Source organism: Neolamprologus multifasciatus, chromosome 6 (assembly GCF_963576455.1).
Source record: "Neolamprologus multifasciatus chromosome 6, fNeoMul1.2, whole genome shotgun sequence".
In the NCBI taxonomy this organism is placed as follows: Eukaryota; Metazoa; Chordata; class Actinopteri; order Cichliformes; family Cichlidae; genus Neolamprologus; species Neolamprologus multifasciatus.
The window spans coordinates 37,637,874-37,655,135 of record NC_140444.1 but is presented as its reverse complement, the minus strand read 5'-3'; the positions used below and the strand labels follow the sequence as shown (position 1 = coordinate 37,655,135).

The window sequence follows — 17,262 nt, the reverse complement described above, 5'->3', positions numbered from 1 at the left end:
GGGGCAGGAGGAGGAGTTGGCCGTCCGACTGGGGTCTGGAGTGTGGGGCCTCCCTGCTGCTGCGGAGTCGGGGCGGTCTGCTTCTCCCCACCACAGGGAAAAGGGTAACACCACCTGGGTCTGGGTGCAGTTTCCCCCCTCCAGTGGCAAGGGTACCTAGACCCGGTTCGTAGAGTACGCTTGAGTGTGATTGTGTGTACAGTGTCTCTTTATGTCTGTCTCCACGTTGGGTGAGTGTGGAGTAAGTGCATATGAGAGCATGAGGGTGGGAATGGATGTCTGTATCTGTGTGTCCCTGTATGTCTGTGTCCATATGTCAGGTTGGGAATCAGACGCCACCTCTCTGGGGACATCTCAGGCCCTCCAAGGTTTGGAGGCCTATCTCCCCCCACCACTTCCCCTGCCAGTGGCAGACGCCCTCAGTAGTAATACACCTGCACTTTTTTTGCCCCCCCCCCCCACCCCCCCCCCACCCCCCCCACCCCCTCACCCCCCTCACCCCCTCACCCCACCCCACACCTCCCACCCCACACCTCCCAGACATTGAGGAAACAGGACCTCCAGACTAGGTGTCTTTTGTCTCTTCGAGAACTCTGGGAAGTAGCTTGGGGAGTGTGAACCTTAAGGTGTGAAGCAGTTGTGTACTGAGGCTAGACTAATTTTATAAATCTGACAATATCTCAGCTTGCTGCGATGCATGCAATTTATTTTGAAAACGGCACAAGTGGGAATTTCTTCCGAATGGGTAATGTCGGCATGTTCACAAGCGTTTTATTTAATTTAACTAGTTTTCTTTCCAGGGTTGATGCGATCATTTTATTTAAAAATCGGGATTTCGCAATGTTGAACTAAGGCAAACCTGTCTAGACAAATGGTAGGGGGTGGGGTGTAGTAAGGTTGATGGTGGGAAACAGGACCTCCAGACTAGGTGTCTTTTGTCTCTTCGAGAACTCTGGGAAGTAGCTTGGGGAGTGTGAACCTTAAGGTGTGAAGCAGTTGTGTACTGAGGCTAGACTAATTTTATAAACCTGACAATATCTCAGCTTGCTGCGATACATGCAATTTATTTTGAAAACGGCACAAGTGGGAATTTCTTCCGAATGGGTAATGTCGGCATGTTCACAAGCGTTTTATTTAATTTAACTAGTTTTCTTTCCAGGGTTGATGCGATCATTTTATTTAAAAATCGGGATTTCGCAATGATGAACTAAGGCAAACCTGTCTAGACAAATGGTAGGGGGTGGGGTGTAGTAAGGTTGATGGTGGGAAACAGGACCTCCAGACTAGGTGTCTTTTGTCTCTTCGAGAACTCTGGGAAGTAGCTTGGGGAGTGTGAACCTTAAGGTGTGAAGCAGTTGTGTACTGAGGCTAGACTAATTTTATAAACCTGACAATATCTCAGCTTGCTGCGATACATGCAATTTATTTTGAAAACGGCACAAGTGGGAATTTCTTCCGAATGGGTAATGTCGGCATGTTCACAAGCGTTTTATTTAATTTAACTAGTTTTCTTTCCAGGGTTGATGCGATCATTTTATTTAAAAATCGGGATTTCGCAATGTTGAACTAAGGCAAACCTGTCTAGACAAATGGTAGGGGGAGGGTGGGGTGTAGTAAGGTTGATGGTGGGAAACAGGACCTCCAGACTAGGTGTCTTTTGTCTCTTCGAGAACTCTGGGAAGTAGCATGGGAGTGTGAACTTAAGGTGTGAAGCAGTTGTGTACTGGCATTGTTCCTGGAGAAGGTATTTAACCGAGACCTATGCGAAGCTCAGGGTGAACTCAGCATTCGTCGCGACAACATCACTTTCTTTGAGACCATCAAAACTATCATCGTTCTTTATAACATGGACATCTTAAGCGGTAAGTAAAACAAAACCTATTATTGTATTTTTAAAAGTGTTATGTTAACATATTATAGGATATTCAAACTATCTTTTTTCCTAAAACAAAAGCTTAATTTTCAGGAGTTCGGGAGAACGGCACAGCACCCTTTTCTTTAGAAACGGGGGATTTTAAAGATGGAACAACATCTCTAACAGGCACAAGGTGTGTACAGAATTACGCGATTTTTAATCGTATGTATGTTTTAAGCTTGCGATTGTTTTAAATTATATAATAACAGAGTTTTTCTTTGATTTGTTCCAGGGTTAACAAACTGAGCAGGAAAACATTCAGACACCGCGACCACAGAGCCCATCCTTACAAAAGGTATGTATACAACGGGGTGTATAATTGTGTATTTAAAAAAACAGCAAATGGGTTTAAACAATTCCAAATGTTCTAAAACCGACCGTTTTACACATACAGAGCCACGCCAGAGAACCTTATGTGCGGAGAACCAGGGCCGTCAGGAATAACGCACACTACAAGGTATATATATAAATTAGATAAAAAGAGATAGAGAGGGAGACACGCTTATTCTGTTTGAAATGGGTACATGTATAAATGTTTTAACACATATCTATCTTCACAGACTGCAGCACAGTACCCCTCCACATAATGATCAGGACACCGTACTCCAGACGTTTTTGGAATGTTTAAACAGTATCGACCTCCCAGAACAACAAAAACCTGGAGCTTTGTGCAACAGTGGAGAATCAGAAGCGATCTTCATCAGCGGTCCTGCAACACCCCCGAGTGAGTGCTTGCCTCGTGATTTCTCTGATGTTTTTGAATACAGTATATCAGATTTCGATCTTGTTCATATACCCACCCCACCAGAATGTGTCAGAAATAGCATTGATTCACACGTAGATTTTGAAGACGACGGTATAACAGACTCTCAAATATCAGAGGCGTATGATGCTTACATGAAGGTTTCAGACGCTCAACCTGTTGAACAGAGTCATATAGCTTCATTAGTTGATAAATTATGTTTGATTGAAGCTAGACTCAATCAATACCACCAAGAAGCACAGATACAAAACCAACAGTTTATCAAATTCATAAACAAAGTGTGTAGTACATTAGACATCATCTGCAGCAAAATTTCAAGTCCCTGACTTTTAAAATCCAGACCATGGACCCTCCAAATAAATTATTTAAACATAATAACGGAACCTCCAGTCCTGTTAGATGTTTTGACTTAGAGGCTTTTATGCAGTGGGCTGAAGAAACAGATAACAAATTAGACAATATTGTAGCTAGACTTAATAGTGTGCCTGCATCAGCCTCATCTGATACACATCCTCGTCAGACTGTTCCTACGCCTGCTATTGCTGATGGGTCTATTGTTGTTGTTAATAATAGTGGTAGTACATCAGGTGATGCTCGGACCACTGTTGTTACTGATGCTAACCGTATTGCTGCTGCTGCTGCTGCTGTTATTGAGTCTGTTACCGCTTCTACTAGTACTACAGACGCACATGCGTGTCCGGGCACCGCTGCAACACCACACACCCCCTCAGTCATTGTAAATTTCTCACAAAGTGATACTATCGTGATTGAGCCCGTTGTGCAATCTGGATCTGGCAGGCGCTCCCAGCCACACATTAGAGAGATACCTAATTTTAATGCTCGCGAATTGCGTGAGCGCCTTGATTTTAGGGGTATAAGTCTTGATCATCCAGAACAAGTACCTGCGCGAGTGCGCGAGTGCTTAGCCAATGTGGTAGACCGAGCTGTGGCTGGATCTCAACAGGGCAGCGTTCTAAACGTAGTCCTGCGTGGCCCCTCGCTGGCTTCAGATGTTCAGGCTGTTTTAAACGCTGATGATCGGTATGATCCAGAGCTGTTTCTCGATCGAATTGCACAAGTTATGCAGAGTAATGATGAATCTATCGGTGATGATGAATTAGAGTTTATTGTCACGGTAGCTCAGAACAGTAGTGGTGGGGCTCGCTTAAGACTGGCACAAATCCCTTATGATGAGATTCTCTCAAAGAAAGGCAGACATTTATACACACCAAACAACACACACAACAATTTGTGCTTCTCCCTATGTATAGCACATTCATTAAACTCATCAGCCTCTGAGCTAGAAAAACTCGCTACAGCTAAACGGATGCATGCTGAAGTAGGTCTATGCGACAAGCAGCAAGTATCATTCACAGATGTCAGTAAATTTGAGAAGCACTTCAACATTAAGATTGTAATCTATTACCACACAGAAGGGCGTAAACGCCTGGAATGTTTTTTCACACATGAAGAGCCAAACACAAACACGTTGATGATGTATCTCCATAATCAACATTACCACATGATTTTAAACCCAACCGCTTTTCTTGGTGCATCCTATGTGTGTAATTTCTGTTACAGTACATATAATTCACCATTACATCATTCCTGTAAACATAGATGTAACACATGTTATACACTCTGTCAACACCACAGGGGTCCCACAGTGAAATGCAGCGACTGTAACCGCATCTGCAAATCACAACACTGTTACCAGCAACACAAATTACCAGAATTAAAACACAACATGATCCCCTGTGATAATATGAAACATTGCATGCACTGTGGCACCACATATAGAGAATCCAAGAAATCGCCACACAGATGTGCCCAGCCTAGATGCGAGCACTGCCGCGAGCCTAAATTAACCGGAGACTCCGACCATCAGTGTTTCATACAGCCTGTTGAAAAACAGAAGCCTACCGATAAATACATTTTATATGATTTCGAGACTAGGTACCACAACGGTAAACACGAGGCTAACTTTGTGTGTGCGTCTGATCTGAAGGGCAATAAGTTCACATTTAACACATTAAAGTGTGTGGAGGCGTTTGTGCAACATTACAGACGCCCAAGGTTTCGTGGGTACACTTTCATAGCACATAATGCATCTGGCTTTGACAACTACATACTCCTCGAGTACTTTGTCAGACAGTGCATAACACCTAGTGTCATAATGAGCGGCAGCCGTGTGATTTTGATGTATGACAGGGACTATGACCAGCGATGGATTGATTCGTTCAGCTTTTTGCCCATGGGCCTTGCCAAAATACCCTCTGCTTTAGGTTTTCAAGATCTGCAGAAGGGCCATTTCCCACACAGGTTTAATACGAGGGATAATGAGCATTATGTGGGCCCGTACCCAGACCCCTCCTTCTACGGCTATGAGTACATGTCTGAAAGCGATAAGGTGCGATTCATGGAATGGTACCAGGTTGCCTCACAGAATCCCTTTGATTTTCAGGCTGAACTCAGGCGTTACTGTGTTAACGATGTTGATGTCCTGCGTAAAGCATGCAGCATTTATCGTGACACGTTACTGGGTTGTACACAAGTTGATCCATTCATGTATACCACCTTGGCTGCATTTAGTATGGGTGTGTATAAAACGCTGTTTCTGCCTAGAGACACGCTCGCTCTCACGTATGACGGGGCATACGTTGAGCAGAATAAGACGTTTTCTAACGTCTCTATCGAATGGCTTCAATACGTGTCCCACACCACCAACAAAGTGGTAAAACATGCTCTCAGAGGAGGCGAACAGAGGGTTGGACCGTATTTTGTGGACGGTTTTGACCCCACAAGTAATACAGCTTATGAATTTGCAGGATGTTTTCACCACGGCTGTGTTAAATGTTACCCCGAGAGCGAAGTTAATCCTGTCAGCAAAGCATCCTATGGACTGCTGCATCGCATGTTTTGTGACAAAGTTGATGCACTGAGATCACAACACAGTGTGAACGTAATAGTGATGTGGGAATGTGAATGGGCTGCCTTGAAGCAGACAGACCCTACAGTTGTGGCTTTCATGCACACATACAGAAAGCCAGAACGCATGAATCCCCGAGACGCTCTTTTTGGAGGTCGCACAAATGCTATAAAGCTGTACCACAAGACTGGTTGTGATGAAAAAATATTTTACTACGACTTCACCAGTCTCTATCCCACAGTGCAGTCTAAAAAAGACTATCCTGTAGGACACCCTCAAGTCATTTACACCAACTTTGACAAGCTAGAAAATTATTTCGGCTTTGTTAAATGCACAGTGCTCCCCCCTAAGGGTCTTTTTCACCCCGTCCTTCCCTACAGGTGCCACGGAAAACTGATGTTTCCACTCTGCAGCATGTGTGCTGAAGACCAAAACCAGCATACTGCATGTGGACACAGGGACAGTGAGCGGGTATTGAAAGGCACTTGGGTCTCATTTGAGCTTGAAAAAGCTGTTGAGAAGGGATACAGGGTTCTTGCTATTGATGAGGTGTGGCATTTCCCCAATAAGACCGACACCTTGTTTAAAGACTATGTGAAAGCCTTCCTAAAACTCAAACAGGAGGCCTCGGGGTATCCTGAACACGTCAAGACACCTGACGAACAGAAGAAGTACATAGACGAGTATTATGAGAAGGAGGGAATAATGCTAGACCCATCCAAGATTTGTGTAAATAAAGCTGTTCGTAACTGTAACAAGCTGTTGCTAAACTCGTTATGGGGTCGTTTCAGCATGAGGTCAAATATGGCATCATCTGAGCTCATTACAGACCCTTCCAGATTTAGCCAGCTAATGTTTAGCGACCAGTACGACGTGCGTCAGTTTTGTTTCATCTCTGACGACGTCGCAATGGTGCAGTGGCGGCATGCTGATGGTAGAGCTTCCCGTGTTAAGGACGTTAATGTTTTTGTCGGGGCCATGACCACTGCACACGCCAGACTCATGCTGTATGATTTGCTAGACAACTTGCAGCAGCGCGTGCTGTATTGTGACACGGACAGTGTCATTTTCACGGCACGCCCTGGCGAGTGGATGCCTCCTCTAGGTCCGTTTCTGGGGGATCTCACAAGCGAATTAGACTGTGGAGAGGGTGGTGTGGAGGATTACATAGCGGAATTTGTTTCCGGTGGGCCAAAATGCTACGCGTATCACACATCGTTGGGCAAGACCCAGGTCAAATGTAAAGGCGTGACACTGAACGCACTAAACTCAAAAGTTGTCACCCATGAATCCTTGAAAGGTTTAGTCCACAAGTTTGTAACCAATCAGACATCAGACGCACACCTAGTTGCCGTGTCTGATAGCATCAGACGCGATAAAAAGAAGCTTCATTTGAAGAATAAAACCATTGTGAAAAAAGTTAAAGTTGTTTACAATAAGCGCCGTGTGCTCCCAGACTATACAACTGTACCTTATGGATTTTAAATTAGAACAGGGGTTTGACGCCCGGTTGCAGCACCCGTTCAGTATGGTGGTCAGCGGTCCCAGTAACTGCGGCAAGACTTTTTTTGTTAAAAGCATAATTGAAAATTCTTCCAGGATTATATCATGCAGCATTGACAATATTGTATATATATACTCATGCTGGCAGCCATTATATGACCAGCTTCTTAAGATAAGAGACATAAACTTTGTTAACGGTATACCCGAATCTCTTGCTGATGACACCCTTCTTCCTGCAGAAAAGAACAATTTGTTAATTATAGACGATGTAATGAACGATGCAGCTAACAATTTAGAAGTTCAAAATGTGTTCACAAAGTATGTGCATCATAGGAATTTGAGTTGTATATATCTAGTTCAGAATTTGTTTATTCAAGGAAAATCCAGTAGAACCATTTCCTTGAACACTAACTATCTAATATTGTTTAAAAATCCGAGAGATAAATATCAGGTTATGCTTTTAGGTAGGCAAATGTTTCCGGGTAATACTAAATATTTTATAGAAGCGTTTAATGATGCCACATCCACAACATACGGGTATCTTTTAATAGACTATAAAGCTAAGACCCCGGACTATTTAAGACTCAGAACAAATTTACTATCAGAGCGTCCGGTTGTTTACATTCCAAAACAAAAATCAGCAAAGAGGTGAAAGGATGTCATCACGCATGCGGAGGAATCTGTCTCTGTTGGAGATGATATACAGGGCTCCTCCTACTCTACGCAGAGTTATTATTAGTAATTCAAACTTAGATTTTATCAATGCGCTGTGTGAGATAGCCTTTAATGTATTGCATGGTAACATACCACTGACCAATCAGCAGTACAAACAGCTGAAAAAGAAAAAATCAATAATCAGACTGATTGCAGACAAAAAAATAAAAACTTTGAAAAAGAGAAAGACAATCAACCAATCTGGAGGGTTTTTACTGCCGCTATTAGGGGCTGCAATCCCTTTCATAACCAGTCTGATAGCAAACAGGTGAAAATGGAACATGTGCAAAAGATGTTTTTGGTACCCCAACACCAGTTGGACTTAATAAAGCAACACCAGCAGCAGCAGCAGCAGCAAACAGACAGCATCAGACAACAGTCTCAGAACGAGTTGGACAAGGAGATGTTACAAGTGTTACAAGATTCTGACATAGATGTGTATGAGAAGGCTAAAAAATACAGCGATATTCTCCAAAGATACCTTACCCTTGTGAGACAAGGTGCCCGTGAAAAGAATGTATTGTCTTTATCATTACCTGAACAATTTAACAGGGATGTGCAACCCCAGTCGACGGACACATCGCCTGTTCATGGTGATGCAGGGGTGAGGGATCTTGTTGCGGAGAATGTTTTAACATACATACCTAAAAGGTGTAGGAGGAATGCAGAACTTATTCTATCAGCGGTGAGCCGTTCGCCACACTTGATCTCTTACAACGACAAAGGCGAAATTGTTGTTGATAAACACACCATCCCTGGTTCACACATTTATGATCTAATTAAAAGCGTCACAACCACACACACACCCTCTGAGGGTTTGAGACCTATCGGCTGGACAGAGTTTTTAAAAGCTGTCTCAGATTTAAACGTACCGTTATCAGCCATATCTAACACAGGCATACGTAAGACCGTCGCCATGTATAAAACCGATCACACACTGTCTGAAGACCCTGGTTTTTTAAAACACACACCAAAAAAGATCACCCCTGGTGGACCGCTGCGACATAGTACACTAAAAAAAATAAAGAATAAAAAAAACAAATTAAAGGGGGGTCCTGTAGAGTGGTTGGATTTTTGAATTCAGGTTTTTTCTTATTGCACCTGAAATTGTTTTTCTGCTAAAAATATTTGCTGTTTGGTGTTTTTTCTACTGTAATGTTTTTTTCACTTATTGCTGCTAAATTGTTTTGTTTTGTTTTATTTTATTACTGTTAAATATATTATGTCTTTATTACTGTTAAATATATGTTTTTCTTTTTTATTACTGGTTAATGTTTGATTTCTTTTATTTATGTTTAAACAATGTATGTTGTAAATCTATATATTTATATACGAGATTTGATAATAAATACCATTGACTCGATTATCATGCTCTCATGTTGTTTTTATTATTCTCATTAGTACATGTCAGTATCCGCATTGCACACACACGTAATCACTGCATACAGTAACAGGTTGTATGTTGTTGACAAATCGACACACCATAGCATCATTACAAATTAAATCAGACCCATACATGTTAAGCACACGCTCATAAGATACACCATTTTGCACATGATATAAAAAAAATACACAGTGTTGACCGCATGTGATGGAGAAGTCGTTCTGCACTTGTTTTCCTGAATATAAAACAGTGGAACAGTTTTTTAGAAGAAACATCTTTATTGCTGGGGGAAAACTGTCTAACGAGTGACCAAAACTATCAAAAAAATAACCGCGTCTGTCTCTCGAAATATAAACAGCAAGCCAATGTTCCCCGGGCATCGTAGAAGGGTGGGTGTTTACAATACTCATAGCAGGGAGTCTTTGAAGCCGTTCAGTGGTTAGCTGATCATAGGCTAACACGCCTAGGAAATGTGTGTTTTTATTGATAATGCTGCCGATCACGGCTGATAGTTCTATAGTGTTCATGACCGTTTTTGTCTCAATAGTAGTCCAAGAGCACCTGTCTCATGTTAGATATTTCAATGACTGAATCAAATACCGAATAACACAAGAGGTTCACTGTACGGGGTAGTGGATTTCTGAAACGGGTTTCCAATCTCACGTTCCCTGTTTTAATTAACGACACATTCCCTGAATGTCCTTCGTCAGCTTCCAGATTGAAACAGAATAAAGTGTAGCCGTTACCAAAGTCCGCACGCGTAATAGCTAAAGATCTATCCTTTAAATGTCTTCCTGTGGTTTGTATCAGCTGGTAAAATTCTCTGGTATAGTGTTTTCTCTGGAAATTGGGCTGGAATGGTTTAGCAGGATAAGCCTGACTATCAGCATATAAAGACATAAATTCTATATCGCAGTTTTCAAAATGAAATGGATTACGCTGGTAGGAGCCAGTGTATGCTTCATTGTCTATAAATGCAATGATCACAAATTTAGGTATCCTACCCATAAATAAATTGTCATTTGTTGATATTCTAGCCCCTGCAGGTATGGAGAAGGTCTTTAAAGACACTCTGTCTACCGTGTATTTTGCGTTTGCATGGTGCAATGCCTTGCTGTGTGCAAGTCTGACGGTCGGTGATACACTAACTTTCTTGACAAAGAGACTGGCTGAGACAATTTTAACTCTGTATGCATTGGCATCCGCTGTCATGAGAGCAAATTCGTCTTTAGAGCGCACAAATTTCAGTGACAGGTCGATTCCATTAAGTAACAGTTTTTCTTGAAAAAACAGGTCTGCATGTACTGGTGCAATCAATTCAACAATACTGCTATTTGCTGTGTAGCCACCTCTGGTCACCAGGCCCTGGTTCTCTCCTTCTATAGATGTGTCATTCATGTGTGATGATGTATCCTTACAGAATAACCCGGTGCTGAACTGTGTGTCTAAAGTGTCCTTATTATAATTGATAAGACATTCTATCACACCTCTGTATGGATATGTGTTGGATGATTGACTAATGAGGCGGTCTCCCAAATTAACATCAACTTGACTAAATATGCTGCATCCAGGATAATTAATAAATCCTACATTAGCGTCCCTAGCCAGGTTTGAGCCATCAGCGTTTGTGATTCTCACACGTGTGTAGATATATGAGTCATTTAGATCCAGGTAATCTTCACCGGACGATGAGATGTAAAACTCGATCGGCCCTCCATCAGTGATTGCAGATACAGGTGGGATTTCGATAAATGTACTTTTCTCAATGCTAGTCTGTGTGTAGGGAACAGTAAACAGGTCCAGCTCTGTTTTTACACATTCTCCAGAATGACTGTGTAACAGTGCCATTTAGAATATGTCAAACTCTGCAGTTTTAGAACGACTGGTTCTGGGTCTTTTCACTCTGCGTGACGGTGTCCGTTTGCTAGCTCTCCTGCTAGGTTTTGTGGTTTTACGCTTTTTAGACAACGGTTGCCCTGGGGGTGGGGTCTTAGATGGTCTGGGCGTATACACATACAATCCGCTACCGTCCTGCTTAGTGGTTGAGGGTCTGGTTATGTTGGTTATGACATCAGACACTATGCCCGATGCGGCTGTTTTTAGGTGTGGTTTGACTATGCTAACTCCTTTTTTAAACAGTGGTACAGCAAATCTAAACAAGCTGCGGAACAAACCACCCAGCCCTGACCCATATTGCGTACTGGTCCCAACATACCCTCCGAGCTCTCCACCAGCCTGTGATAAGTAGTATTTTACATATTTTGAGTCATCAGTGTTGTAGACGGCCATCCTTTTTTTCAAAAATGGTGGGTTATCGGTCGGAAGTGTAACTTGACAAACACCTTGCCGTATAAAAAGGGTATGTGTTGATTTCGATCGTCTTTCAAATCAATTTCTATGTCGTCGATCAATGTCTTTGACACAGGTGTGTAGTGTGGGCTGTCAAATTGTAGAATAGGCAAGCGGCGGTCATCGTCCGTGATATTTATAGCTCTTAATAGCCTCGCGTGGGCGTCACCCACAAGCTGGTAATCAACGATATCTGCATAAATAAAGATGTTATATTTTCCCCCGTATATGTCTGCGGGGTGCGGGGCATATGTGTTTTTATAATGAAGTACAAACGGCTCTCCTGTTTCGAATCCTAGGATTTCCGCCAGTCTCCCTCTAAATGTGAGAATAGTGCCCCTAGGTCCCATAACACAGGCATGGTTAGTAACTGTGTTGTATTGCATTTTAAGGTCTCCAGTGGTTTGGTACTGCTGACATTTAAAATTAAATTCTTTTATTATCTGTTCCACAGATGCATAATGACCCACAGACAGTTCGATCATGGTTACGGCGATGGTTCCATCTTTGACTGGGTCATGAATTTCCACTTGCGAATCTGATTGTGGAAAAGACATCCATATGCGTGGGTACTGTATCTCTATAACAGCAACCTCATACGGCTGATCCAAAACGATAGGTTTTGCTAGCTTTGTTCTAAAATTAGATATCTTATTACCCGGGTAAACATGCGCCGAAGCATTCGAGAAGAGGCTTACATAGAAGCCTGCATTGTTGTTGTTCTTTTTATTCATGCTTTCTCCGTCTATGCTCAGTGTTGAATGAATGTGTGTAGAGCTGCGTCATCTGAGTTAATTACGCCTCAACGATGTCTTTTTCTGGAATCCACGAATTAAAGCTGTCGGGCCATCCTAGCCATTTCACTAGCACATGCTTTTTCCGACCCACTTTTTTTCTAGCCAATATGTTTTCAATTTTAAATGTTTTGTTTTCATCAACAACCACACGTTGTATCTCAGGCTCATAAAATGACCCTTTCAATACCTCTCCTGCTAGATCCGCTAGTCTGTACACTGGGGGCTGTCTCCCTATACGTTCCTTGACTGTGAAAATCTCATCGGTGTAGGTCTGCTCGTATCCTTTTCGAAACTTTCCTCTCAGTTTTGATATTCGTACAGTGTCGCCAATATTAAATTTAAAGCACAGTTCCCTCTGAGGCCTCGTTTTGTACAGCGCGTTAAACACCGACTTCTCATTATCCTTATTCACCTCTGCCGGAGCCATTTGGATAGATCTGTGATAAGCATTGTTATATGCTTGTGTGAGATCTGGTATGACATCTACATATCTCCGGGAGTTGGCTGATGTTAAGTACTTCCACATTCTACCCTTGAAGCTACGATTGAATCTCTCGACAATACTGCATTTAACCTCGCTAGCTGTTGAGAAATGCTTGATATTATATCGCTCCATTAGGTGTTTAAAGGTTGTATTATAAAACTCTTTGCCTTCATCTGTTTGTAGTTTCACAGGGATCCTACCCTCACTAAGTATATCCTCAAAAGCAGCTGATACAACATTCGCTGTCTTGTTTGTTAGGCATCTAACCCATGCGTATTTTGAGAATACATCTATACATGTTAGCAGATATCTCACATTATCATTATCTGACACATATTCACACATGTCAACCAGATCGGCTTGAAACTGTTTGTCGATCCCTGTCACCAATACTCTATTTCTGGGGAAATGGATCCTCACAGGTTTATGGAGTGTGTAAGTGTCGTCTTGTTCTAAATAATGTTTGACCTGAGATATTGGAGGTGTTACACCTGATGCCTCCCCTGCCGCTATACGTAGCTTATTTAAACTGGCCAACCCCGCAGGATGGGCTGGATCATGATATATTTTATGCAATGTGCTTTCCATGACTGTACAAACCACAAATGACTAAGAAGTTGGTGTTAACACGTCTTTTTATTTAATTTTCACACAGACACAATCACAGACAATGGATACTTGAACAGCACACATTAAACCAGGTGTCTCCCACCCCAGTAGTTTCCAATCATGCGGAGCATGGCTGGTTTAACACGTCGGGCGCAAGTACTTGCTTCTAGCAGGTCCACAATGTTGTCATTAATGGCGCATACTATATTTCGCTCTGATCTCAGTTCACACATGAGGTGTTCTGCAACTCTGCGGATTTGTGTTCCAGTCCCATCTGTGGTGTTTGAGCGTACAAACAGCTGGATGGCTGGGATGAATCGGTCAGTCTTGAGCCTTATCATCACATCGTCATAGTAGGTGTCGAAGAAATACTCAGACAATTCCTGCAAGCAGCTGTGTTGCACCTGACTGGGGTGGCCTGTTTGGCATCCGTAACATGTCTCTTGTAGAAACTCATTCAGCGCCAACATCAACAGGTGGAGAGTTGCGAGTTTGATGTCGATTACAGTTTCCTCCCACAGGTCTGATATGAGGGGGTCCTGTGAGCATGATGGTGAGGGTGGTGGAGTCTGGGGGGTCGGGATTAGCAGCCCTATTGATGGTGACTCTGACAGGTCCCACGACGGCGAGTCATTCTCTGTAAAATGAAAACCACAAGCTCTTAATTTGTCACATAGATACACACGCAACCCCACACACACCCCTCACATTAAACCTACCAGTTTATTGTTTAGTTGTCGGAAGGTCTTATGATTTTAGGTTTGCACAGGGTAGCAGGCAAACCAGTCTTCGGACAACTCGCCAGATCGTCAAAAACAAGGCGTTTTCTAATACTCTCGTACGCAGTGTTGAGTCTGTCCCTCTTGATCGCGTCGTCAATCTGGCTAAACAGACGCGACAAACCTCTCCAGTCGCACCACTGTATAAAAAACAAGTCCTTAAACCATCTTGTGCGCTCTTCAAGGTTTAGAGGGTAAGGATTTAACCTCCAGTTTTCAAGCCCTCTGGAAGCAATAAGACTATCCCTGTCATCACATGCACTGAGAAAAATAAAGTCTTCAGGGTTGCGATTGAAACGATCAGCCTCAACCCTGTAAAGCTCAGGGCCTGATGCACTGTTCCACTGGGAAACATACAGCACCTCTGGGAAGCCCACATTGTCCAGGTCCGCACACACTACGGTCCGGAAGAGCTTCCAGTTTTTGGTAGAGATGCTTTGGGGTTCCCCCCAAAACAATCCCTCGCCACAATCTACACTAAGCACAACTGTCCCTTCGGTATATTTAATGGTATACACATACCCTTCAGCGCCGCGATATTCTAACTTAAATACAGTCCCATCTACGGCATTTTCACAGCGTTGCTTTTTACGTTGAGGACCCCGGCTGCATACTCCTGTAGACATACCTAGAGCGGCTGTGGCGTGGGCGATGTCCTGGCTGGGTGTCATGGTTGATACAGATGGTATTCTGTGCTCCTTAGGTCGGTGAGTCGTTGGGGTCCTTAGCGCGATGTGTCTGTGCTCCTTAGGCCGTGGCGGTGATGGTCTTAGAATGTGAAAGGATCACTTTTATACCTATATAACCTAAGCCATCCCACTAGGAGGAGTCGATACCGCCCAGAGGGTGTGTTTTCACACCTGAACGCGCATGCGCCGAGCACATCTGAACGCGCATGCGCACACGCACGAATCCGACCAAACGGGGTGGGAGGTGTGGGGTGGGGGGTGAGGGGGGTGGGGGTGGGGGGGGGGGGGGGGGGGGGCAAAAAAAGTGCAGGTGTATTACTACTGCCCTCAGACATCGGTGCGTTGGTGGGTCTTTGTGTCGGGGGATGGGCGCCCAGGTACACAGCGGCTCACTCCTTGGTGGCTGCTTATTGGGGCCTGGAGCCTGGGGCTCGGTCACTCTGGCGCAGCTGCCCCTCTGTTGGTCTTCCTTGGGGGAGAACATTTTAGATGGCACTCATCATCAGAAAGGTTGCCGACTCCTGCTCTAAGCCCATCGGCACAATGTGCATTTCAAATTCCTTTACTTTTAAATATGTTCATATTGTCTATTTTGTAAAACGTTCAGATTGTCCATTCTTATTTAATTCACTTAATGTACAGAATTCACCTGCTTGCTGCATGCATGATACTACTGCACATTCACATAGAACGCAGTGTGCCATATGACTGAAACATGAAACAAACCCATCAGCCCATAAAAACACTAAAATCTCAGCCCAGTAAAGTCCAGCTATGGTCATGCCGTCAGTTAACCCTTTGCGTGCCAGCTGTGCCCAGGTTTGCCGACCTCTGGTTTAGTGTCTAGAAGAGAGTCCTTCAGTATCTGCGCGGCTCTAGCATCTCCTGGTGTAGGTGTCCTGAAGCAGGGGAGAGCAATCCTGCAGCAGCGTTCTGCTGTATGGATCACTCTCTGGAGAGCTTTTTGGTCCTTCACACAGCTGTTCCCAAACCAGGATGTTCTGTGTGAGGATGCTCTCCACAGCGCCTGTATAGAAAGTCCTGAGGATCTCTGGAGAGACCCTGAACTTCCTCAGTTGTCGTAGATGATACAGGCACTGCCTAGCCTTTGTGTCCTGGACCTGAATGTGGGCAGACCATGTCAGGTCTGAGGAGATGTGGACACCAAGATACTTGAAGGACTGCACCCTCTCTACTGGAGCTCCATGGATGATAACGGGCTTGTAGTCTCTGTGCTGACTCCTTCTGAAGTCCACCACCAGCTCCTTGGTCTTGCCGACGTTCAGCTGGAGGTGGTTGTCCTGGCACCACGATGCCAGATTCTTCACTTCATCCATGTAGGCCGCCTCATCGTTGTTGGAGATGGCGCCCAGCACCACTGTGTCATCAGCAAACTTCACAACGGTGTTGGAGCCGTGTGGGAGTAGAGCAGTGGCGAGAGGACACATCCCTGTGGCACTCCTGTGTTGATGGTGATGCTGTTAGAGACGCGTCTACCCACCCTCACCACCTGAGTTCTGCCAGTGAGGAACTCCAACACCCATGCACACAGACGGCTGTTGAGTCCCAGATCCCTGAGCTTTGTGAACAGTCTGCAGGGCACTATTGTGTTAAACGCTGAACTGTAATCAACGAACAGCATTCTCACATAGTTACCCTGTTTCTTGTCCACGTGGCTGAGGGTGGTGTGCAGGACGTGGGCGATGGCGTCCTCTGTGGATCTGTGGTGTCTGGGATGGAGGAGGAGGAGATGGAGACAGATGTACCCTTAGGCCCCCTCCTCCATTCAGAGATGGTCTTTCCCTCCTTGACTCCGCCCTCAAACCAGTGTTCCTCCCTGTCCAGGATGTGTACATCCTCATCATTGAAAGAGTGTCCACTGGCCTGTAGGTGTGAATAGACTGCAGAGTCCTGGCCTGACGAGGTAGCTCTTCTGTGTTGTGTCATCCTCTCAGCCAGAGGTTGTTTGGTTTCCTCGATGTATAAATCACAGCAATCCTCCTGCACTTAACAGCGTACACTATGTTACTCTGTTTGTGTCGGGGGACCCGATCCTTGGGGTGGACCAGTTTTTGGCGCAGCGTGTTTTGGGGTTTAAAGGTCACAGAGACGCGGGGTTTAGATAAAAATGTGTTTCAACTGCTCCGATACTCCTGACACGTACGGGATCACTACAGGTTTTCGCTTGGGCAGTGGTTGTCCTTCTCTCCTGGATCGGCTGGAGCTTTCTTAGGAGCCTTTCCAGCTTTGACAAACGTCCAGCTGGGATAACCACATTTACTCAGGTGAGTAATCGCCTGGTCAAGGAACTGACCTCCCAGCCCATTGTTCATTCAGTGGTGCTAGT

At 44.2% G+C, this 17,262-nt stretch overlaps 1 protein-coding gene across 1 annotated transcript; it reads left to right on the top strand.

The window, feature by feature from the left end:
- The first annotated feature begins 522 nt into the window (after window positions 1-522).
- LOC146517640 (uncharacterized) lies at window positions 523-16,342 on the top strand. The gene is made up of 4 exons (XM_085163844.1): window positions 523-2,048; window positions 2,148-2,210; window positions 2,310-6,924; window positions 16,202-16,342. The coding sequence occupies exons 3-4, from the start codon at window positions 3,022-3,024 to the stop codon at window positions 16,340-16,342; spliced, it is 4,044 nt and encodes a 1,347-aa protein (XP_085019970.1). The 5' UTR covers window positions 523-2,048; window positions 2,148-2,210; window positions 2,310-3,021.
- The last annotated feature ends 920 nt before the right edge of the window (window positions 16,343-17,262 follow it).